Below are 23,702 nucleotides of genomic sequence, written 5' to 3'. Positions count from 1 at the left end.
AGTAGTAGCTGTTGTCTCATTAGCTTTGTCCTTCTGAGTAAGCAGACCCAGATGGGTTCTCAACTTTCTCTCTTTTCATTATTTTACATTTTTTGAAAGTACAGCTTCTCCCAGATGTTATGAAGCTGTCCTTGTTCCCTCTCCTTCCTCCAAAAGGGACAGTTTTTGTCGACCTGCGTCAGCACATGTGTTGCAGTGTGTGAACCCACAGACTGGGGGGGAGCCTGCCACTTTGCACTGCTTGTTGGGGTGCCTGACACCTCATTCCCTGTGTTCCTTATCCTCATTGCAGAATGACGTTAATACCTGCCTCCTGTCTCCTGCGGGCACACTGTGTGGGTTGTGAAGCTGTTGGAGTTCTTCAGAAAGGCCCTTATATACAAGTTATTGATAGCTCTACTCTCCTACTGTTACTTTCACATACAGCTGGAGTACGGTTTTCTCTCTGAGGCTTTTCCTCATGAAGAATTGCCTCCAATTCACATGGTCATTTGGGTCATTCTATTCAGAGCTTTTGGTCCTTGTAAGAAAAATTAAGCATACTAAGTCATCTCTGCCCTTCCTACAGCATTCTTTCAGTATAATTCCTCTTTCACTGAATTATTAGAGCTTTGGTGTTTAGTGTTTTCTTTAGGTTAGTTTAAAAACTGGGAGCTCAGGGATCACCATTGAAACATATTAATTTGGGATCCCTGGGTGGCGCAGCGGTTTGGCGCCTGCCTTTGGCCCAGGGCGCGATCCTGGAGACCCGGGATCAAATCCCACATCAGGCTCCCGGTGCATGGAGCCTGCTTCTCCCTCCGCCTGTGTCTCTGCCTCTCTCTCTCTCTCTGTGACTATCATAAATAAATTAAAAATTAAAAAAAAAAATTAAAAAAAAAAAGAAACATATTAATTTGTGGGCAGTCCGGGTGGCGCAGATGGTTAGTACATGTTGCAGACATGCACTGTGCATTGCACTGCTCTACGTCAGGGACCAGGTGCAAAGGGAGGACCACCTTCCTGTCCTTCTCAGCCTTTTTATTTTTTCTTTTACTTACTCAACAGGAATTTTAGCAATGATGAAATAAGACAGCATTAGGTATTATTGCATAATTTGATTTTTTACTGCCTAGGGTTGCTTTTTTTTTTTTTTTTAAGATTTTATTTATTTATTCATGAGAGATACAGAGAGAGAGGCAGAGACACAAGCAGAGGGAGAAGCAGGCTCCATGCAGGGAGCCCGACGCAGGACTCGATCCCGGGACCCCAGGATCACGCCCCGGGCCAAAGGCAGGCTCTAAACCACTGAGCCACTCAGGCGTCCCTAGGGTTGCTTTTTAAAAAATCATATGACTGGATTCTTGAGAACCATGTTAACTTGGTGTTATAATTTAGAATTGCTTTCCTTTCTTATTGGGGGCATCCTGTCTAAGGCAAAAGTGTGTCTTCAGTGGAGGATGTGGCGAGTCAGGTCTGCCAGTCTGTAAGGAAGTACAGGCAATTGCAGTTGCGCTGAGGTCTTCTTGCCAACCATCACCCCAATCCTATACGAGTATCCTCAGGTTGTATCCAGAGGCTGGTGCTTGATTAAACCCTGAATTCACTACAGAAGAGCTGTTAGGAGGAAAAGGAAACTTTTCATTTTACATAATTGTTGTTACAGTTATTTTGAAATTAAATATCATAGGAGGACTCAGAACGCTTGGCCCTGTGCCCTCTGGGTGCTTCTGTTCTTAAAGCAAAATAGAGATGGACTTCCTGTTTGCCATTAGGGACTAATTGAGAAATTGTGGAGGAAGTGATTGGGAACATGTAAGTCCTGAGTCTACTTTTCTGTCCTATCTGTGACCTGAGCTTTAGTCCCTTAGTTCACTAGCTCAATTTTCTCCCCTTTATCACCCTAGGAAAATAAGAAGGCTGTGGTGGCCAACTCTCTTTCTCACTGGCATGTCATCAAGATTAATAAGCACTTGTCAGAGTGCCTGGAGATCTGGGCGGAAAGGCCCTGCATGTGGGCAGGGTGCTTTGTTTGTCTGATGTGTCACTCTTCAGGGTGGGAGTAATGAAAGCCCAGATGATGGGCCAGGATAATGGCTGCTTTTATTCTGAGGACCTTCGGCATATTGGTATTAAGGAGAGATATTGCTGGAGGTGTGTCTTAAGTAGCCTTAATAGCTACTTGTTCCTTGATGTAGGTAAATTCAGTTTTCATTTCGCCTTCCAGACCCCCAGCACTGACTTGGTTTTTTAAACCTTCGCCTGCTACCAGAAGGAGTTGGTGCCGTTTCTTAATGAGGCTGTTAACCTTTTGATGCTGCTATCAGGCATAGCTTCAAGCGTGTGGTGGAATTCAGTACCTAGATTCTCTGCTTGTCCTGGCCAAGTTGATGTTTTCTGTTTTTACACTTAAAGTAATTGGTGCCCCAGGGCAGCTAGAGTGAACAAGTGTACATGCAGAATCTTGTGTAGATTTTTTTTATTTTTAGTTCTTTTTCAAAAGTACCTACTTTCTTCGCCCACTTTCTTCTCATTTAGGATTCTTAATTCCTGTTCATTCTCCCCCATAAACATAAGGGTTTTTTATATATATGTGGTATTCCCTTTTCCCCCAGTATGCTTTAAAAAAAATCTCATATCCTCTTTTGGCCATGCCAGGATGAGTAAAACCAGAATTCTGGCCCATTGTTGACATCTGAATCTTCCTTTAGCTTCTGTATCTCTCTTTGGAGGTGACTATGTTTTGAGGACATAAGAGGTTGAATCTTGAATGCCATGGCCTATGTTCCAGTTTGGGAAGAACACTGCCCAAACTACACTTACCTCATGCTGTCCCTGTATACGCTCCCATCCATCAGTGTTATCATATACCTGTTATTACCATAGGAACTTGAAGGAGTTACGGAACTTGTGAAAAATCATGAGTTTTCAAAGTGGCAAGGAGGAGGAAGCTGCTTTGAAAGCAGAGATAGCTTAGGAACAGTCCCCTAGGTAGCCCTAACCTGTTTGAATTCATTTTCCTGTCTTCCACATGAAGTTAGATTTGTCTAAGTAGCCAGGTTTCTTTTAAAGAGGCAGAAATCTCTGGACAAATTCCATCAGACTCTCAAAATCCCTTGTGGAATACCTTTATAATCAGATTTCTTTCCTTCCGATGTACATGTGAGATCAGCTGCTTGAGGTAATTTTGGCAGGGAGAAGCATCTACTTTTGAAACAGTAAAAGGTCGAACTCTGGTAAGGTGCTGAAGTTTAGAATTTGTGAGTTCTGAGGGCATTGGTCACATGGGAAAGAGGACTAGGAAGTGAGAAGGGTGCATGAGGAAGATAAGAGAAGGTACACACCTTCTTGGGCTATATAAAGATTCTGTCCAGAGTTCACTGTACACCTCCTGCATCGCAGGGATTCATGACGTCAGCAAATAGCTAGTGCCTGCCATGAGCAAGGCACTATGCTAAATCCAGGTTAATGACACCAGTGTTATAATTCAGGTGTATTGTAGGCTTAAATAGGTTTTTGTGGGAAAGCCTGAGATCCTAAATAGAACATCATGATTTCTAAGGGAAAGGGTGTTTATGCCACTTCACAGATGAACTTCGGAGACACTAATAATTTTTAAATTGGGACCATCTATCCTATCCAGTTACAGTATTTCCAGAACTCAGTGGTTAATTCTGGATAGCCTGCACATCTTGGCCTTGAGTTTTATTTCTTGCTTGGGTTGTAAACGTAAGAGTTTACAATAGCATTGAGATTTGGTTAGTGATAGGAGGTAAGGGCCTCTCAAAGCCTGAAGATCTAAAATAAATAGAGAAAACAGAAGTTAGGGAGAGAGAATTAACTTCATTAACTTCCTTGAATGCTTGTTTTATGCTAGGCACTGTGCTGAGTTGTCTTACCTATGTTTGCACTTAATGAGGCAGTGCTTACCTTTTCAGTACCTAGAAAAAAAAAAAAGCACTTAGTCCCTTGGATGAGTACATGTTTGCTACTTGGTCATCACAGTGAGGCTGTCTGAAGAGGCAAGAATCTAGACCTTGAAATGGACAGAAAGTGCTTTTGACAAACCGGCACCTGGCTGGTTGTCAGTGAAGCATACGACTCATCTCGACTCATCTCGGGATTGTGAGTTCAAGCCCCAATGTTGAAGGGTAGAGATTACATTAAAAAATAACAAAATCGGGATCCCTGGGTGGCGCAGCGGTTTGGCGCCTGCCTTTGGCTCAGGGCGCGATCCTGGAGACCCGGGATCGAATCCCACATCGGGCTCCCGGTGCATGGAGCCTGCTTCTCCCTCTGCCTGTGTCTCTGCCTCTCTCTCTGTGACTATCATAAATAAATAAAGAAGAGCTCCTTTAAAAAAAAAAAAAAATCTTTAAAAGTATAACAATTCTTATTAATAGAATAGCATTATGGCTTCACTGTTACAAATTTCTGTAGTAGAAGAGCGCTTTGCTAACAGGAAATAATTTATGTTGATTATTGGATGTGATGTTTGACTACAGAGAAATAGAAATTATAGTTGTACTGGAATCGAGTGAAAACTCGGCCAGCCAGCCAGTTCCACCCAGGGGAACACTAATAGGAAGGGATCTCTGTTGATGGAATAGAAACATACTGAGTTATAGTTACCTAGACAGTGTGGCAATAGGAAAACAGCTGTAGTTCAGAGCAGAGCTCAAGCTTTCTTTGATCATCTATATGTAGCTATGATCTCCATGAATATCAAGCAAATCTTTTATTTATTGTTAGAGATTTTTATTTAGAGCCACGCCATGTGCACATGTGTGTGAGGGGGAGAGAATCCCTCAAGCAGACTCTCTGCTGAGCAGAGAGCCCATGATCATGACCTGAACTGAAATCAAGAGTCAGACACTTAACTGACTGAGCCACCCAGGCACCCCAAATATAAAGCAAACCTTTTAAAGATGTAATGGACCCCAGGGATACAAAATATCTAACAGATTTTTTTCCCAAAATGACTTCTCAATTTTTACACCAGAAGGTGTTTTGTGTTTTGTGGTGCAGCTGCCCTTGACAAGTTTGATTTTTAAACTCCCCAGCAGAGAGATTACTGTCAGATGTGCATCAAGTTCCTGCAACATCAAGAAGAAGTTAGATGTGGAGTTTCATTTCGTTTCATTGTCTAGTGCATCCGTGGCTTAAGACAACCTGGCCTTTTACCTGCAGGGCTGTAAAGAGTCTTCGTTAGACCTTCAAAGGCAGCGCTCCTTTTCAGTCTGTGATTGGATTTTTTGCAGATGGACAGAACGACATCTTTTTCTTGGTGGCCTGATCTTAACCTGTGGGGGTTACAGAACCAATTTCTACACGTTTTGTCTCTTCTTAGTGAGAAGGGAAGGTAGGGGCAGTCAGAAATAAGATAAAACCAGAGCATTCCCATTCTCTAGAGGAAAAAGACCTATCAATGAGAGCACTTTGTGCTTTTACTTTTAATTAGATCGATCAACTCTTAAGAAGGAACGCGAGGCGTTCTGAGCCAAATGTTTTATGTGTCATGGAGAGGCTCATGTTACAAAAGGAAGAGGATTAAAATAGAATGCACAGCCTGACTGGGGTTCTGAACAGTTTTACCATGAGGGGCCTGTGTGTGGATGCAGCATTGGTATCTTTTCCTTTTGTCTTATCATCTCAGCAGAAAGTGGTGGAGTTCCTGCTGAGGGATTATTGAGGCTTGCAGAGTTCATTCTGTCAGAGGGGTGTAACCATTCTGGTAACTTGAACTTAAGACTTTTTGTAGGTGCTTGTGGGATGCGGGTTTATGAGTTTAATAACAGTTTGTTGTTTTGTCTAAGCATAATATCTGGAATTCATTGTGAGAGTAATTTTTAATTTGTTTGGACTGAGCATATTGCATGCATTTATAGGGATTCCATTCTAGTGAAGCATCAATTAAGTGCTCTATTAAAGTAAGGTGTTGCCATGTTTGGTTGCATTAAGTAGGGACAGGTTTGGTTTGTTTCACAACTTTAAATTTCCAGTGTGAATGGGAGGGAGGAGGGAGAGAAGTGAGTCAAGTATTTTACTTGCAATTGCGATTAAATGCACGCAGGTGATTTAAAACAAAAGCTTATACTCCTTGGCCTAAATAGAAGTCAGGAAGCATTGCTGCTTTAAAAACAAAGGATAAGAGACTTTTAATGTCTAGGCAGATACAAGTCTGACTCCACTGAGTGGAATTATCCCTGTGTTGGCTTAAGTAACCCAGGTGGTGGGGAGGGTGAGGAGGGGGAACACAGGGTGGTAGCTGAGCAGGCTTCTGAATTGTCCTACCTTTCTCCAGGAGTTTCCGTTCATGCAGTTTGAAGGTACATATTTATCAAAGTAAAAAATAAACTTTTTTAGTGCCAGAAACATAGTCACATTCCTTTATAGGAAATGAATAGTCTTTAGAGTTTTAGTTTGATCAGTTTTGGAAATGGCAAGAAGTTTTTCTTAATTGGAAATTGTGGAGAATGCCTTTAATTAGCTGGTACAGAGTAAATTTTTAGCAATTAGAAAGTTTACTTTGAAGAAACTGTTCTGGGTCTGATTGTAAGGAAGGTTTCTCTTTGAAACTTCTTATGTTTCTTTTTGTTGGACTCTGGCTTGAAAGTATTTCACTAGTATACTCTAGCATCTAAGCAAGAGGTTCAGCCAGATGGAAAATAAAATGCACTGAATGCTGGTGGAAATTCAGAATCCGCAGGTAACAATAGCACACATTTATTGTAGCACATGCCTGAGGGTAAGAGCCTAGCGCATGATGTTTTTGATTGGATAAGGGAGACACTTGGCAGCTGAAGAAAGCTTTGGTTTGGTAGTGAAACCTGTATCTTGAGAAACAGGTTTGAGGCATCATGTCTGCTTAGCCACCATTTGTGCTGTCACCTATATTTCTTTCTTTCTTTCTTTCTTTCTTTCTTTCTTTCTTTCTTTCTTTCTTTCTTTCTTTCTTTCTTTTTCTTTTCTTTTCTTTTCTTTCTTTCTTTTCTTTTCTTTTTCTTTCTTCTTCCTTCCTTCCTTCCCTTTCTTTCTTTTTCTTTCTTTCCTTCTCTTCTCTTTTCTTCTTTCTTTCTTTCTTTCTTTCTTTCTTTCTTTCTTTCTTTCTTTCTTTCTTTTCTTCCTTCCTTCCTTCCTTTTCTTTCTTTTCTTTCTTTCTTTCTTTTTTTTTGTCAAATTTTGCTCCTTTTACCATCCTGCCACTGTCAAGAAACACTGAGCTCCTCTACAGAACTTTGTCCTTTGACAACTTGTCACCTTAACCCTCCTTTCCAGATCTTTCCTAGAAATTCCATCTAAAGTGGTTTATAAATCTGTCATTTCAACCAATTTTGCTCCTTGTAAGATAATTGGAGAGCTCTGACTCTGGCCTGACATTATTAGTAGTGACTGCATTTATCTGAGCAGTAGGGGGCCTTGGATTCATGTTTCTTTCAGATGGTTGATGATCTTCATGCAAGACTCCAAATCCTTTAATAAATATAAGTGAACTCCCTAATTACTCATTTCAGGACTTTTTTCTTTAGTTTTTTTAAGATGGAAAATATCTTATAATTAGGAATTTTGATTGGAAGTTAGCTTGCCTGCTGCCAAAGTCAGCCCTTATGACCCATATGCTTACCTGTCAGTTCTGAACCTAGAGATGCTGGAATGTGATCTGTGTTTGTCTTGTGTCACACCTGCATCCAGTTCTGCATATTTCACAACAAACATCCTACTTATTTGGGACAACAGGTGCCAAATCACTGTATCTGCCAAATATCCTTAAGTTCATCAGGTCCTGCTTCAAGGATATAACATAGGGAAGTTAGTATGCGGGAACCTCTGGAATGTCTCTGCGTGTGTCTCTTCCCATCATCTTTTCTGTTTCTCTCTCTCCCCCTTTTCTCTTTGTCTTTGTGATTTTTTTTTTTCCCCTGGCTCTCTGCAGTCTGTGTAGAAACTGGAGCTGCCATGTGGGCGGCGTGGGAAGGCAGAACTGAGGCCACAGGAAGGGTGAGGACTACTAGAGCCTGTGTTTTCTTCAGGGAAACATCCCACGTAGAGGTGAGAAGAGTTTAGGTTAGTGCCTTGCTCTTCCTAGATCCTTCTCCTCCTTACCCTCAGTCCTTCAACTCTTTTTCTTACCTCTAGATGGTCATTTGATAGTCTGAGAAACAACGCAAATCCTGGTGTCACATTTGGAAGCTTCTAGTTCAGGCTGTGATCATTCTGTAAGAAGGTTTTTTTTTTTTTTTTTTTTTTAATCACCTCACATCATCAGAGTAGTGGGGAAGTATGACTTTTCTAGGACTATCCAATTTATCAGTAGCCGAACTGGATTCTACTTCTGAGTTTATGACTCAGTCTTTGATACCTTCTTGGGCTTGCTTAATTAGGCCTGCACATACAGAATAGGTAGAGGAGCTATAGGGATCTTACAGAACTACAATAAACAGAGTTTGTTTAGTTTAGTTGTGTGGTTTTGGTTGGATAGGAGGAATGTTGTTTAGGATTAAGCATCTGCTATATAATGCTCAATAAATGTTCCTGTCGACTTAGACTTTAGCCAAGAATTGGATCTTTATTCTTTGGCTTACACTGGTTCCCGCTATCATTGGCTTCAGTAGACATTTATAACTTCATATCAGTAGAAAAATAGTGATTTATTCTCATTAATTAGTGCTATTGGATTTTTTTTTTTTTAGAGCTATTGGATTTTAAGGTGTGAATAAACTTTGTTTTTGACCTCACATTGTAATTTCAAATGTTAGGAGTTTTCTAACTAAGAAGAGCTCTTTTAGATATGTTTTGGAGTGATCTTCTGACTGATCTGGGAAGCAGTTAAAATCTGTTCCAGGGTGTCTACGTACAATTTAGTAGATCAGTTACATCCTAGGAATAGAATTATAAACTTTATATCTGTATTTGACTAAGCTGAATTTTAATACCAGATTGGATTAAAATAATAAAGATTCCCAGAGGCAACTGGGACTATATCCAAGGTGGCTGCAGCTTTCTCTGAGGACCCACGTCATCAGCTAAACCTTCTGACTTATATGAAGCCAAATCGGAATTGGGCATAGATTGCGCTTTGATTTGAAGGAAAGGGACCTTTAATTTCATACCTTATGATCAAAAAACAACCTCTGCTCACAGCCATTTGGGGGTCATTTTTTCCCTACTTTTCTGCTTCCCTGCATAATTTTTCCATGAGGTGCTTCTTCAGCTCTCTGTGCTTTATGGTGGCAGTGTGGTTTCAAGAGCCCTGAGTTTGGAGTAGGAGACATGGGTCCTGGCTTTGTCTTTGCCTTTTTTTTTTTTTTTTTTTGTCTTTGCCTTCTATTTCCCGTATATCTTTCACTGTATCTTCAGAGCGCTACAACTGAACATTATCTCTGTTGAGTTAGAAGGTGTGGAGTAGCCAGAGTCTGAACCATATGGTGCTCATGCTAAAGGTAAATGTTTTTAGGGTATACAACAAATAAAGAAGTACATTTTTGGAATATAAAATATTTTTCAGTTATCAGTTTTTTGAAGCATCTTCCATAGATAAATGAACCTACTTTTTTTGTTTCTTTTCTTCCTTCTAACAGATCTTTTCTTGCTTATGTTTACCAGACAGTTGAAACTCACTTGAACTATCTGTGCGTGGTAATACACAAATGGCAGTATATAACATTGACGTAGGTAATTAGGCATGCTCTCAGCTCCATATGCTTATGCTTTTCCAAAAGTCTACTGAGTATAATCTGGTTGGCAGGAGCAAAACACCATTCTTTCTTGAAGGATTGTTTTATTTCAGTCATTATTGACCAATTTAATTTATTTCTAAATTAATATCCTTCCAGGAAATTCTAACAAAGTAATTAATCTGTTGCTACTATGTAGAAGAACTAGCTTAAGAAGTCAAGTAAAGTAAATAAATAAAATTAAAAAAAAAAAAAAAAAAAAAAGGGATCCCTGGATGGCGCAGCGGTTTGGCGCCTGCCTTTGGCCCAGGGCGCGATCCTGGAGACCCGGGATCGAATCCCACATCAGGCTCCCGGCGCATGGAGCCTGCTTCTCCCTCTGCCTGTGTCTCTGCCTCTCTCTCTTTCTCTCTGTATGACTATCATAAATAAATAAAATTAAAAAAAAAAAAAAAGTCAAGTAAAGGGTTGTACTTTATTAACTATACATTCATTCATTCTTTCATTCAGCATTTATTGTACTTCTCTGTGCAAGAACTGTGAGGGCATAAATAAATGATTCAAGCATAAAGCCTGTCCTCAGAAGAGATCATACTCTCTCTGTAATGATACAGGTCATAAGTGAGGTTAAAAAAAAAATGTTGACGATGTCTAAGGAAAAAAAGTACTTTCAACTGAAGGAATCAGAGAAGGCTTATGGCAGAGAATGCTCTTGATGTGATTTTTTAAAAGATTGGACCTGAATATTTTTGCAAAGTCCATTTGATTGGATCTTTTTTTCCTTTTTTCCTTATTTCCCCCTCCTCACAGATTACCTGTTATGAATTTAAGTGGAAAAGAGGCAACTGGAATAGCTTAGTCTACAGAGGTGCTTTGACATATAGAGGCCTAGATATTGTGTCAAGTAAAAACAAGAGCTGGGACTGGTCTTCTACAGCACTCGAATCTAAGAAAGTTGTAGAAAGTACCACGCCCATTAGTATGGCATGAAGCTGCAAGTGAGGGATAACATATTTATTTATCAAATGCAAAATTGTCAGCTACCTGCAATTTCCGTAATATATGGTCACTGTAGATAACATTTTCAAGTGTAAAAGTGGATAAATGTAATGGGAAATCACCTCATAGCTTATGATGTGGCTTTATCTTTTACCTTCTCTCTTTCTCTATTTATCTATAGATATGTATATGGTCAGTGAGCCTTGAAATGTTTATTTAATTGTCCATTCAACAGATAATTTATTTTATGTCTAGTATGTATAAAAAGTTGCTTGACATTCTGCTCTCTACCAAGATGATGTAGGTGTTGAGGTCCACTTGGAGGAAAGTTGTGAACATAAAAAAATCTGTGAACTTGGGCAATAAGTTATGTAAGCGCTATGCCTCAGTTTCCTCATCTGTGAAATGAGGTCACAATAGTACTGATTTCATAGGTTGTTTTGAGGGTGAGAGTCAGGTGCACTGTAAGAATGCAGTAAATATAGCTCAAATATCATGGCATGGCAGCATATTGTTTTATTTGCTGCAGTTTAGGAATTTGGGGTCATTCATTTAGTGAACACGTGGTTCGTATTGACCAGGCACTGCCAGGGTGCTTTGGGAATGTAAAGATAAGGAAGACATGGCCCAGGTCTCAGAAAACTCAGAATTTAGTGGAAGAGATTGCCACCGTAGTAAGTATATTGATAGAAGGAAACATATAGGAATAGAGCTTCAGTAGGGTGTCTGCTTCTCTCTCTGTCCCTCCCCTGTGCTTGTGCTCTGTCTCAATAGAGAGAAAGTAAAACATTTTTAAAAAAAAAAAAGGATCAGAGAAGTGAGATGACACTGTTTATAAAAAGATAGCCAAGCGTTCATAGCCCAGAATGGGCCAGTAGTCTTGCCAGGTAGGTGTGCAGAACTGAGACTGCTGGACCTTGACTGAGGTCAGAGGTGAGCAGTAGTGAGGGGATGGCCGGGTGTTATCTCTTTCTTTCTTTAGAGTATGGATGAGGGGCAGGGGGAGAGGGAGAGTCTCAAGCAGATTCAATGCTGAGTACAGAGGCAGAAATCAAGAGTTGGATGTTAACTGACTGAGCCACCCAGGCGCCCCCGTTTTTTCTCTTTTAAAAAGGATACATAGGGGCACCTGGGTAGCTCAGTCTGTTAAGCATCTGCCTTTGGCTCAGGTCAGAATCCTGTTGTCAAAAAAAAAAAAAAAAGAATCCCGTTGTCCTGGGATTAAGCCCAGGTGTCTGGCTCCCTGCTCAGTAGGACCCTGCTTCTCCCTCTCCCTCTACTCCTCCCTCTTCTCGTGTAATCTCTTGAACACACACACACACACACTCTCTCTCTCAAATAAATAAAATCTTTAAATAAATAATATATATGTTCACACTTGAGAAGTAGTATAGTAGGGTAGTAGGAAACATGGCTAGAAAGGTAGATTGGTGTCACATATATGGCATCTTGAATGCTGAGGAATTTAGTCCCTGTTATGTAGACAGTGGTGAGCTATAGGAAGTGTTTTAGTATGAATAAAAGATTCACAGTGATACTATAGTTGACAATTGCCTAATGTCGAAGCAGTCTCTTTTCATTTCATTATCTGATTTGTAGCCATTTTATTGTTCAGAGGGCTCTTTACTAGAGGTTGGGAGAAAGAAGGGTTAATTTGTGCAAATTGATATTAGCTCTTTTTTTGTCAAGTGTTTTTGTTTTGTAGGGGGCACTGTTGTGTATATTTAAAATTTTGTGGGATCCCTGGGTGGCGCAGCGGTTTGGCGCCTGCCTTTGGCCCAGGGCGCGATCCTGGAGACCTGGGATCGAATCCCACGTCAGGCTCCCGGTGCATGGAGCCTGCTTCTCCCTCTGCCTGTGTCTCTGCCTCTCTCTCTCTCTCTCTCTCTCTCTCTCTCTGTGTGACTATCATAAATAAATAAAAATTAAAAAAAATTATTAAAAAATAAAATAAAATTTTGTGAGGATTTGAAGGTTAAGATTTGGAGGTAATATGTGACTTTTTGCATTCCCATGATTTTTCTCTCATTATTGACATTTAATTCAGGACCATTTTGTAATAGACATTGGGAGAAATACAAAAAAAAATGTACTTACTAAACACTGGAAAGCACTTTAAAAATGGGTAACAGTCTCTGCCATGGAAGGACTTAGAGCACTTAGAGTGTGCAGAGTGACAGAAGAGTAGAAGTGGCATGTTCAGGGCACTTGTTGATTCCTTTTCCTGACCTAGGTGATTGATGGGGGTATAGAGAGATGGGCTCTTTACTCTAATTGAAATGCAGAGTCTTGGATGCAGGGGAGGAGTGGGGGCTACTTACTACTTGCTAAGTAGTAGTAAAATGAGGCTATAACTCTATTTGGGTCATTAGGGGATGCTTCTCACAGCAGTTCTATCAACTGATGCTGGGTCTTTTTCAATGAGCCACATCAGTAGAGAATGGAATAAAAGTTATTTTAAAGTTGAGGGATAGAGAAAATCCAGATCTCCAAAGTGTAGAAATTCCTGTCAAGGATGGGTGAAACTGGAATGGGAGTTTGGAGCTAGATTCTGGATAATTTGAATTCCTTCAGAGGGAGGAGGACCACCAAAAGTGTTCATGATTTTTCTGGGCTCTTTCATTTTCCCGGCTGTCAGGGTGATGTTACGCAGATGAGTTCCTGTGACCTCTCACATACTCTGATGGGCCTCACATTTTGTTACTGTTTTAGTTTAAAAATCAGATCTCTTAAGAAGAAAACTTTGTCCAAGCTGTTATGAGGGTGGCTCATATTCTTAGCAAATCTGAAGGTTCACATTTTGAAATTTTTTATTCTACTCACTGAATAAACCAAATTATGAAAGTAAAAGAAAATTATCTTCATCATTATAGCAGCAGTGTTATAAAAACATGCAAAATTCTACTCAAATCTCTCAGTGGGGAAAAAAAATTAAGACTATATTATTTGGATGTCAGATTCTTATATGTAAATAATAATATAGAACGAGTATTATGGTTATAGTAGATTTTTTTTAAAGGAACAGCCTTTTTGTTGATGAAAATATCCTAATTAGCGTACTTAAGTCAGCCAATTTCACTCTTTAGCTTCTGACTCAACTACTTAAAATTTTTGTAACTTTTGACTGATAAATTTTAAATGCTTTGTTAACACCTGTGAATTAGGTGGGTGAAAAATATTTCTATAATTTCTCCCCACAAATGAAATTCACCTGTTAAAGCTCATATATCTGACTACTCTTTTTCATATTTTAGCATATCTTACCATATTTTACCAGAATTGTGCCTTGGTTTGCCCAAAAAGAGTGAGTTGGGTCTGTAAAATGTGTCCTCAGTTGCATTCCCTTCACTGGCTGGGAAAATGAACTTCTGGTGGCAGCCTGTGTTTTGAGTTTACTGTTTCCTGGTGTCTTTCGCCCACTCCCTTTTTCCCCTTTGAGGAGTAGCAGTAGAGAGACCAGCCAGCTGTGTGAACAATAGTGCACGGCTGCCGTATGCTTCCTGGAAGAATCATCATAAATTAGTTCAAGATCCAATTTCTTGTTGGTTCTGTGCTTGTAAGCATTTGGAATAAAAAAAAATCTATACAAGTTAATCCTTTGATAATATAAATCTTTATTTTTGTTGTTTTCCTCACTTTTTAAACTGAGGTTTGAAAACAAAATTAAATCTTTTGAAAAGTTTTAAGTGTGTGAATTCTCAGCCAAGAATGAGGAACTACGTTAGAAAACTGGGCTGGACATTTGAAAAGGAATCTTGCAGAGCATCTTTGACCTGTTGAGCAGTTTTGTGGGTTTTTTTTTTTTTTTTTTTTTTGTGGTTAGTTTTTTTTTCTTCTAATAATTTTGGTTGGAACATTAGATGCTCATCTTGTAAGATTTATGTTTCGTTTGTTTGAATAAAAGCAAACGTTTCCTCAAAATCAGTGGCAAGGAAGCATGAAAGCAGAGAAAAGGTCATCACTGCATGTGTTTTTATAGAGGAGTTGAAGGTCTGTAATAATTATCTTAGTTTTTACCTCTTTCCTACCCTCAGAGGAGAGATGCAGTTTTTCTGTAACTGTGTCACAGAAAGTATTTTTCTCTGCAGAGTGACTGTGACCTGAACTTTTGTGTTATCCAGATTTGGGTGACTCAGCCTGTTCTGCTTTTTTGGGGGGTTGCCCATTGGGTAGAACCGACCCCAAGTGTTCACACTGTGAGGAACAGACCTTGCCTGTCTTGTGGCTGCGCCAGGACCTAGAGGGGAGCTCTGCCTCATGTTTCTACACTTGTCCTCTCACGTATTTGGGTGCTACGGATGAAAGATCTGTCACCTTCCTCAATAAGATTCCCGGAAACAGCTTCTCCCTTAAAACTACGCCGGTCCCCTCTGTGAGTGTGGGTATGAATAAAGAATACGGCTCCATGTGTGAGTGACAGCGAGAGGTCCTTCTTAGGAAGTCACTTGTGTGCTAGTGGAAATATTGAATGACAGAAAGGGAAATGATACTTCGTTGCTGTTAACTTACAGTGCGATGATGTAAGGGTAAATTATTGTTTGAGCACCTTAGGGAAGGGTTTGTTTAGATCAGGGCTCAGCAAACTGCACTCTGCAAACTCTTGGCCAGCCAGCTGCTGTTTATGTAAGTTAGGTTTTATTGAAATACCACCGCATCACTTGTCTGCTTATTGTCTGTGGCTACTTTTGCACTGTTACCGTGGGGTTTATTGTGTTGCACATCATCATCCATGAAGGCTGAAACGCCATTGGGTCCTTTTATAGAAAAAGTCAGCCGTCTCCTGGTTTAGGTAAATAAATGATAGCTGCATCGTATATATGTTTGCATTATACTTCCTCTCAGCCATATTTATTCACTACTCCCTCTGCATTTTCCATCTTTGGTCAAAAACATACATGTTAAGCATGTGCTGTGCGCCAGGCACCAGAACAAACAGGATTGAAGGAGCATTCTGTCTCCAGGGGTTTGCAGCTTGGTGGGATGACACCGTAGGTCACCCAAACACACGGTTCACCCCCTGAGAAAATTAAATGTCCTGTGAGGAATAAACAGAAGCATAGATTGGTAGATTTTTATTAGGTGGTTTTTAAATTTTCTGGTCACTATCTTATGAAGTATGAATTCTTGGGGAAAATTTGCATCGTGTTACTGAATAGTAAGGTTGAACAGACCCTTCAGTCTTTATCTTTCCTTTGGTTAAATGAATATTCTTATTTGATAGGGCTGTACCTCTTAACATTCTTTAAATGAAAAAACTTGATAGGATACCTATAAATACATGTAAGAATATCTGAATTCTTTAAAGAAAGGAAACTGTGAGAGCTCATTTTAATCACTTCAAAGTTTGGGAGCTAAAGGAGATGTTTGGTGGATCAAAGTACAAGTATATAGAAGATTAATAAGATTAATCACCTGACAGCAGTGGCTTTTATCCTGACTGGTCATTGGAATTGCCTAGGGAGCACCCAAGAAGGCCTTGTGTCTGGAACCCACCCAGGCCAATGAGAGCAGAACCTCTAGATGTGGCTTTACTGTCTCTAGTAAGGGCTGATGTTCTTTGGGTAATTCTCATTGAGTCAGGGGTATGAAGCAACCAGGTTCCCAGGCAGTGCTGATGCTCCTGGCGCCATGCTTTATGAATCTCTGCTTTATAAGATTCTTAATTCTATATGAGTAGTTCGTGTTGTTACTGGAAATGGAAACTTTACATGGTTCTTTTAAAATAATATGATTTGTAAAAAAAATTGATAAATGTATTATACAAAATTATTGTCACTAATAAATACAGAGTTAGGGATAAAGGATTCATAATCTTTTAATATAAATGTAATAATAGGACTCAAGAGTTAGAAGTGATCTAGACCCCATCTAATTCAACCTGCATTTAACAGGTAAGGACCTTTTCCATGGTCAGAGCTCATTAGTGATGGAGCTAAAACTCTGATGCTTCCGTTTTCAGACCAAAGCCTTTCCTGTTGACCACTGATGCATGATACATAAGCCATCTTGGACCCTTGCTAGTTTTTGGTTGAAGCTTAAACTAGCAAATATGTCCCCTTCACTGGTAGCAGTACGTACCCATGACTGTCCTGTTTGTTCTTGCTGTGGAGCCTGCTACAAGAGGCTTCATGAGCACTGCCTTCATTTCTCTCCTGCAGGTCTTCGGCCACTGTCCTCTGTGTACTTCATGTCCCTGGGCTGGCATGTTTATATCGCACATCTTGTTCACTTTATTGGTGTGTTTATGTATTTATCTAGACAAGGTGGTGTTTTTTAACGTTGAGTTAGAAATGCTGTAAACTTTCTTTGTTGCATTTAGAAACAGTGCCAAGATTGGAAAGAATTGATTTTAAAAATAGGAGAAGAACATGTTTAAGAAACCGATTGTAAATAATCCTGGGTAATAGGGTAACATCTCTCCGAAGACTCCATGTTTATACTGATCCTAGGATTTGGTTCCTGCTTATTTTTGCTTTGAATAGAAACTCGACACTGGGAAGCAAGGGGAGGTTAGGTTTTAGGTTGGATTACCATGAAATCCTCTTGTAAATGGAATATCACTTTGGGTCAGAGACTTCCTGGAATTGTTGAGGGTTAAGTGTAACTTTCCCAGGCTGCTGTTTTTGAGTCATAAATTGAGGCATGTGACCTTGAATGATAGAGAAAAATTTAGCTTTCTCATTTGGTTGTAAAATGAAAAATATGATGATTTGGTTACTTGATATGCTTAGTTTGCATGGACTACTGTGTGTCGGCCTTTCTTTTTGTCTTGTGCCTGTTTATCTTTTGTCTGTTTCATAACCTACCTCCTTAACCCAGATTTGTAAGTTGTATATGAAGTGTTTCTTAACAGCATACTGTTCACCATTGAACAGTACTGCAGAGGCCCACTTATATGTTGGTCTTTTCCAATAAATGGAAAATTTTTTTGAGATTTGTAACACTTTGAAAAAAGTTGTAGATGAAGTGTGTAGCCTAGAGATAACTGAGAAAGTTAAGAAAAAGGTATTGTAAAAATAGAGTTTAGAATATGTATAACTTACAGAACATGTGTTAATCGGCAATGTTATTGGGAAGGCTTCTGGTCAACAGTAGGCCACTAGTTAAGTTTCAGAGGAGTCAAAAGTTATATGTGGATTTTTGGCTCTTGGTGGGGGGCAAGCAGTTGGTACTCCTAACCCTTGCATTGTTCTAGGGTCAACAGTATAGGAAAAGGTTTAAAGTCAAAGCACAAAGTTTCTGTAATGGATTTGAAATGTATACATGCCACTTTTTGCCTGTATATTAGGTTTAGGTATTTTTAAAAATGAAAGCATTTTGTTTATTTCCTGAAAATGGGTTAACTGGAAAGAAAAATCATAGTGGGCTAGAAAAGGTAGCCCTAGACCCAGCACTGTGCTAAAAGTGTTGAGAAAGCTGCCACATGAAGAATATGGACCTAGCCTTACAATATTTGCAGTCTAGTCAGGTAAATAAAACATAAAACATGTAAAAATGGCAAACCATTCCCGTAGTGAAAAAAAGTGATTAGGGTAAAAAATTGATTTGGGAAAGACAGATTGCAGGGCATAAAGGGGGGGAAGTTGTGGATATGAATTCCAGCCCTTTGCCTTCTACCTTGGCAACAGTTTTTTTTTTTTAATCTTTTTTTATGGGCTTCACCCATAAAAGGATTAACACTGTCTCTCAAGGTTGTGAAATGAGATCATGTGTATAAAGCAGGTGCCCAGTGCCGATATGGAACCCTAAGTATGCACTGCTGTGGCCTCTACAACACAGGTTGGGGTGAATGGAAACTCTCTGTGGAGATGGCTCCAGAGCTGGACCTCTGCAGATGTGGGGACGCAGAGAGGACATGCGGGGTGACTTGGACTGGGACAGGAGGGACACAGGAGGAGGGAGAAGGACAAGGATAAAGACAAGAGGCAGGAGTGAGCAGTAAAATGTGTTCTTAGGGGCCATGATTAGACTGGCCTGAGTGGAGAGCTAATGCAGGGACAGGGTAAGGGATGACTTTTCAGTCTGTTCATGTGGACGAGTTCTCAGTCATTGTAGGGTGTTTGGGTCTTTTCCTTCTTGGAAATAGCATATAGACTAGAGCAAGAATAAAACCCCTGTTTCAGCATTTGCAAACCTTCTAGAGAGCGTTTTTTGTCGTTATGGTTACAGTTTTCTTACCTGTCCACCCCCTTCTCTTTACCTACATTCTTAGAAGCTCCCCTACCCCAGCTTTTCTGGCTTAAACTTCTCCCTGTGTCTGGGTCTTGGTTCAGCCAGTGGCACCCCACACTGCTTGTGGTAGATCTGTTCTCGGTTGTTGGGGCTTAGGGGTTGTTGGCCATTGGACCCGAAGGAATCCAGCGGGAGGGTCTTGACTGGTCTATGGAAGGCACTGATTTTTACAACTGTAATTCCAATAGTCCCCACTGTGTGGTGCTCACGCATCAGAAATAAATTACAAAGCTCAATGGTTGAAAGGGAGCTCTTGTACATTGATTGTGACCTTGTGTGGCGAGGTTAAAATCCATAATCACAAAAAAAGAGGGAAATGGGGTGACAAAACATGAGAGACTCCTAACTCTGGGAAACTAACAAAGGGTTGTGGACGGGGAGGCTGGCGGGGGGATGGGGTAACTGGGTGACAGGCACTGAGGGGAGCACTTGATGGGATGAGCACTGGGTGTTACATGTTGGCAAATCGAAATTCAATTAAAAAGAAAGAGGGAAATGGAGCATGTTTTTTTTTTTTTTTGCTGTACAAAGATTCACTTGGGTTTCTCCTAACCACTTACTTTAATAATGTAAGTAATGCCTCTTTAATAACATGCCACTTTTAATAATGTGACTCACTGAGTTCATAAATTCCAGAATACTGGGGCATGCTTCGGTTGCTACAGTTATCCTTAGAGGTAGTGTAGACATAAATGGAGGCAGGTTCCCAGAGTTTGTACTAAGCTATAAAACATCTCTGTATCTCTGTGCTATTGGTAACATTGGTAAAAATGACATCAAGAAAGACAACTGGGCTCTTCCATAGTCTGATGCTAAATAAATATTCCAGAAGGGAAAATCAACGGGTTCAAAGCTGCTATTTTTTTACTTTTAAATAAAGTCTGCCATTCCTATGACCAGAAGTAGTTTTAAAATAAGCCCTTCATTTAAAAAAAAAAAGTTGTTGTTGTTGTTGTTTTTGAGTGAGCAGCTGAGCTCTTATTTAGAACATATTTGAGTAATTTTGGGGATGTTGGTATTTTTACAAGCTGTGCTAAGGTTGACTGTTGCTGCCTATTGTTTATAATACCTTTTTTTTCCTTTTCAGGTTTTCATCTCTGTGAACTGCTTAAGCACAGATTTCTCTTCTCAGAAAGGCGTGAAGGGGTTGCCTCTTAATATTCAAATTGATACCTATAGTTATAACAACCGTAGCAATAAGCCTGTGCATCGGGCATACTGCCAGATAAAAGTCTTCTGTGATAAGGTAAGCTTGTCAGATTGGGTAGGGACAGTAAGAATAAAGCATGTGAGATATACTCTTCCTCATGGAGAGTGACCAAGAGTCTTTTTCATATTTAAGTTTGATATAAACGTATTGCTGATAAAATATGAAATAGCTTATTTAAAGTTAGAAATTATTGTTTTAGCCATGCATAGACACGTTATACAGGGGAGGAAAAAAAAATCTTGTTTTAACTGAAAAATTTGAAGGGCCAATGAATCCATTCTGTTGGGCATGTCTGATAGAATCCGGGTGGCGCACATGGAATACGAGTGGGGCTATGCTCAGTCCTGGGTGGCCCCTCTGCTTACTGAGACTTGTAGGCAGGGGTTGCAGTAGCTCTGGAGCTTTGTGTCTGAGGGCTCCATGTGAATGATGACTGTAAAGGGCTGTCCTTTAACTAGCTTACCTCCCTCTGGGCTTTTGGTAAATTGTCAGCCAGCTCACTGAATCAGATGAGATTCAGATTCGTCTCTAGAGTAGCAGGTAGGCAAGAAGAGAAAGTATAAGCCTAAACGAATTCAATGTCATCTCTTTTATATGGAGAAGAATTGGTTACTTTGCCAGGTGCAGAGCCAGGGGCCCAGCTGGAATGAACTGCAGACAGCAGCTAGTAGGCCCTCTGTGTCTCGAAGATTGGAGACTGTATTCTTCTCAAGAACTCAGTAGCAGCCTCAGAGAAACAAGTGCTCCAATGAAATAAGACTGAGGCGACTTTAACTTTTCCTACTTAGGAAATATTGGACCATATTTTTGGCCAGTCCCCTCTTTTTATCCTGTTTAAAAAACAGCCCTCTCTGTTGTTAAGATTTCTAGAAGGTACTAGAAAACTGGAAGTGTATGTGCTATCAGAGGTCTGCTGTCCTGATTTTCACACTGGGGACCAGAACATAGTATGTGGCCTCAGTGGAGCAGCCTGAGACCTTCTGAGTTCAAAAAGCCTTCTGATACACCCAGATTTAGTAACATTTATTGAGTACCGTGTGCCTGGTAATGTGCTAGGCTGTATTCGTTTTCTGTTGTTGCAGTTTCCAGATTACCACAAACTTAGTGGCTCAAACAACACACTTTTATTATTGAATGGTTTTAGAGGTCAGAAGTCTGAGATCTTGCTGGACTAAAATCCAGCTTTTAGAGGCCACATCTCTTTTTGGAGTCTCTGGAGGAGAATCAGTTTCTCTGCTTTTGTACTTTCTAGAGGCATTCACATTCCTTGGCTTGTGGCCCCTTCCACCTTCAGAGCCAGGAGCCTTACATTACATCCCTCTGGCACTGCTCCCATTGCCACATCTCCTCATCTGGCTCTTTTCCTTTTAAGGACCCCTGCCATTATCCTTGGCTGACACAGATGATCTTGGACACTTGCCCTCTTGGAATGCCAGCTGATTAGCCCCCTTATGTCTCCTTTGCTGTGTGAGCTCACATATTCACAGGTTTTGAGGATTTGGGTGTGGATAGCTTCAGGGGCTGTTCGTCTACCCAGCACAGCACTCTCCACATACACTGCATTTGACAAGTGACGAGTCACATCAAATGGGGAGCAGGGATTCCTCACTCTCAGATTTCTTTCCTTCACACCACATTCCTTTTTCGAGCCAGAAGAAGAGATACAAACTATAAGCCCCAATTTTTAATTTTTTGATTCAACAGACATAGTTATTCTCTTTATTTCCCAAGTGCCTACTCTCTTTCTAATATGTCTTTCTGGACTGTAACAGTTTGTGGACTGATTCCAGTCCATGGATCGAACACTTAGAATATTGGCTGTATTAAATGATGTCAGCATGAATCAGCACGAACTGGAGTTTTCTATATCCGATGGCAAAAGCTGTATAAGCAGTTTTGCAGAGCAGGAACAGTATCAATACATGATCTTAAATAAAATTTGGTTTTAATGAGAGACTTTTTGAGGGAAGCTCCTGTATTGGTTGCTGATATAGAAAATGAAGCAGAGGGAAAGTTTCATGAATTTTACAAAGTTATTAATCAGTGGTTGTACAAAATTTACAAACCAGTTTTTTGTTGTGTGAATGTGTGCTAATGTATACTGGTGAAGCAGAAAGCCTTTTCTTCAGAGTTGCAAAACTGAGTGTGGTTTGGGATGACACCTGACTTCATCTTCTGGAGTTGCTGCTTGCCTCCTCACCTGTTCATTTAGATCCCATGTCGTAGGAGCGTGTTATCCAAGGTCGCACATACGATGTCCACTATGCAGGCCAGTCATTATTTTCTCATGATGTATGTGAGCTCTGTACTGTTGTAAAAAGGAAATCATACAACACTGTGGTTAGAAACCAGGCATCTTCACCTAAGAGTGCTTTGTGTGGCTTATCTAGATGCCCACATACCCTCAGCCTCCAAAGGTATGGCTTTCTTTTTAAGGCCCCTAAAAATATTGCTGACCCATTTTTATTCCTTTTTTGCTGGAGCAGAGATCATCTCAGGGATGACAATTGTTGGTCCCTTTTGCAGCCCTTATGGCACACAGCAGTGGTGTGTCATATAATCACAGGTGATTAGGGGACATGGGAGGTAAACTTACATCCTGTTTTCATCCTTGGGTTTTATTTATTTATTTTTTTTAATTTTTATTTATTTATGATAGTCACAGAGAGAGAGAGAGAGGCAGAGACACAGGCAGAGGGAGAAGCAGGCTCCATGAACCGGGAGCCCGACGTGGGATTCGATCCCGGGTCTCCAGGATCGCGCCCTGGACCAAAGGCAGGCGCCAAACCGCTGCGCCACCCAGGGATCCCATCCTTGGGTTTTAATCTCAGAGCTGTTATGGGTTGATATAAAACTCTGCATGGGAGGAAAATATTATATATTGCTGTGTATAATTAATTTTCAAAGTCCTTGACTCTTTGAACCACACGAAACTCCTCTGTAACCTCACACCCACTCTTGATTCTCGTATATCTTGTTTTTGTTTTTGTTTTTAAGATTTTATTTATTCATGAGAGACAGAGAGAGAGAGAGGCAGGCAGAGACACAGGCAGAGGGAGAAGCAGGCTCCATGCAGGGAGCCTGATGTGGGACTTGATCCTGGGTTTCCAGGATCACACCCTGGGCTGAAGGGAGCGCTAAACCACTGAGCCACCCGGGCTGCCCTTGTACATCTTGTTTTAACTTCTGTCGTCCCTTATGACTGTGATTGCTTTTGGTGTTCTGGGTTGTCTGGTGCTGCCTCCTTGATGCTCTCCTTTCTGAGATTTGACTTACCTGTTATTTGGTGTCTGTCAATTCATTTTTCTGTGTTTGCTCTTAAAACTCTCATATCTTAGGAATCTGGTCCACATCCACAATAAGAAACTAGAAATAAGACATCTTTTGGTATCCTTCAGAGGTATTTACGTTGTTTTTCTCTCCTAAGAGAAGGTTTTTTTTTTTGTTTGTTTGTTTTTTAAGAAGGTTTTACCAGTACTTTATTATGAATCGGTCGACTGGTTTAATAAATGGAACTTTGTCTTAATGCAGAAGCAGCAGCAATTTAACACTTTTTCAGAGAAAACGGGAACAAGAATTGGATCTCTAACCAATGGAAATTTGGTGAC

General features: G+C 40.3%; 1 protein-coding gene across 2 annotated transcripts in view; it reads left to right on the top strand.

Annotated features, from left to right (window-relative positions):
* Positions 1 to 23,702, top strand: part of GRHL1 (grainyhead like transcription factor 1) — a 52,363-nt gene that overhangs the window by 13,628 nt on the left and 15,033 nt on the right. For both annotated transcript variants that reach the window (XM_072767729.1, XM_072767730.1), the window contains exon 9: positions 19,972 to 20,130. In XM_072767729.1, coding sequence (XP_072623830.1) covers positions 19,972 to 20,130 — 159 coding nt within the window. The remainder of the gene's footprint in view (positions 1 to 19,971; positions 20,131 to 23,702) is intronic.

This window comes from Vulpes vulpes, chromosome 8 (assembly GCF_048418805.1).
Source record: "Vulpes vulpes isolate BD-2025 chromosome 8, VulVul3, whole genome shotgun sequence".
In the NCBI taxonomy this organism is placed as follows: Eukaryota; Metazoa; Chordata; class Mammalia; order Carnivora; family Canidae; genus Vulpes; species Vulpes vulpes.
This window is presented reverse-complemented; position numbering and strand designations above follow the sequence as displayed.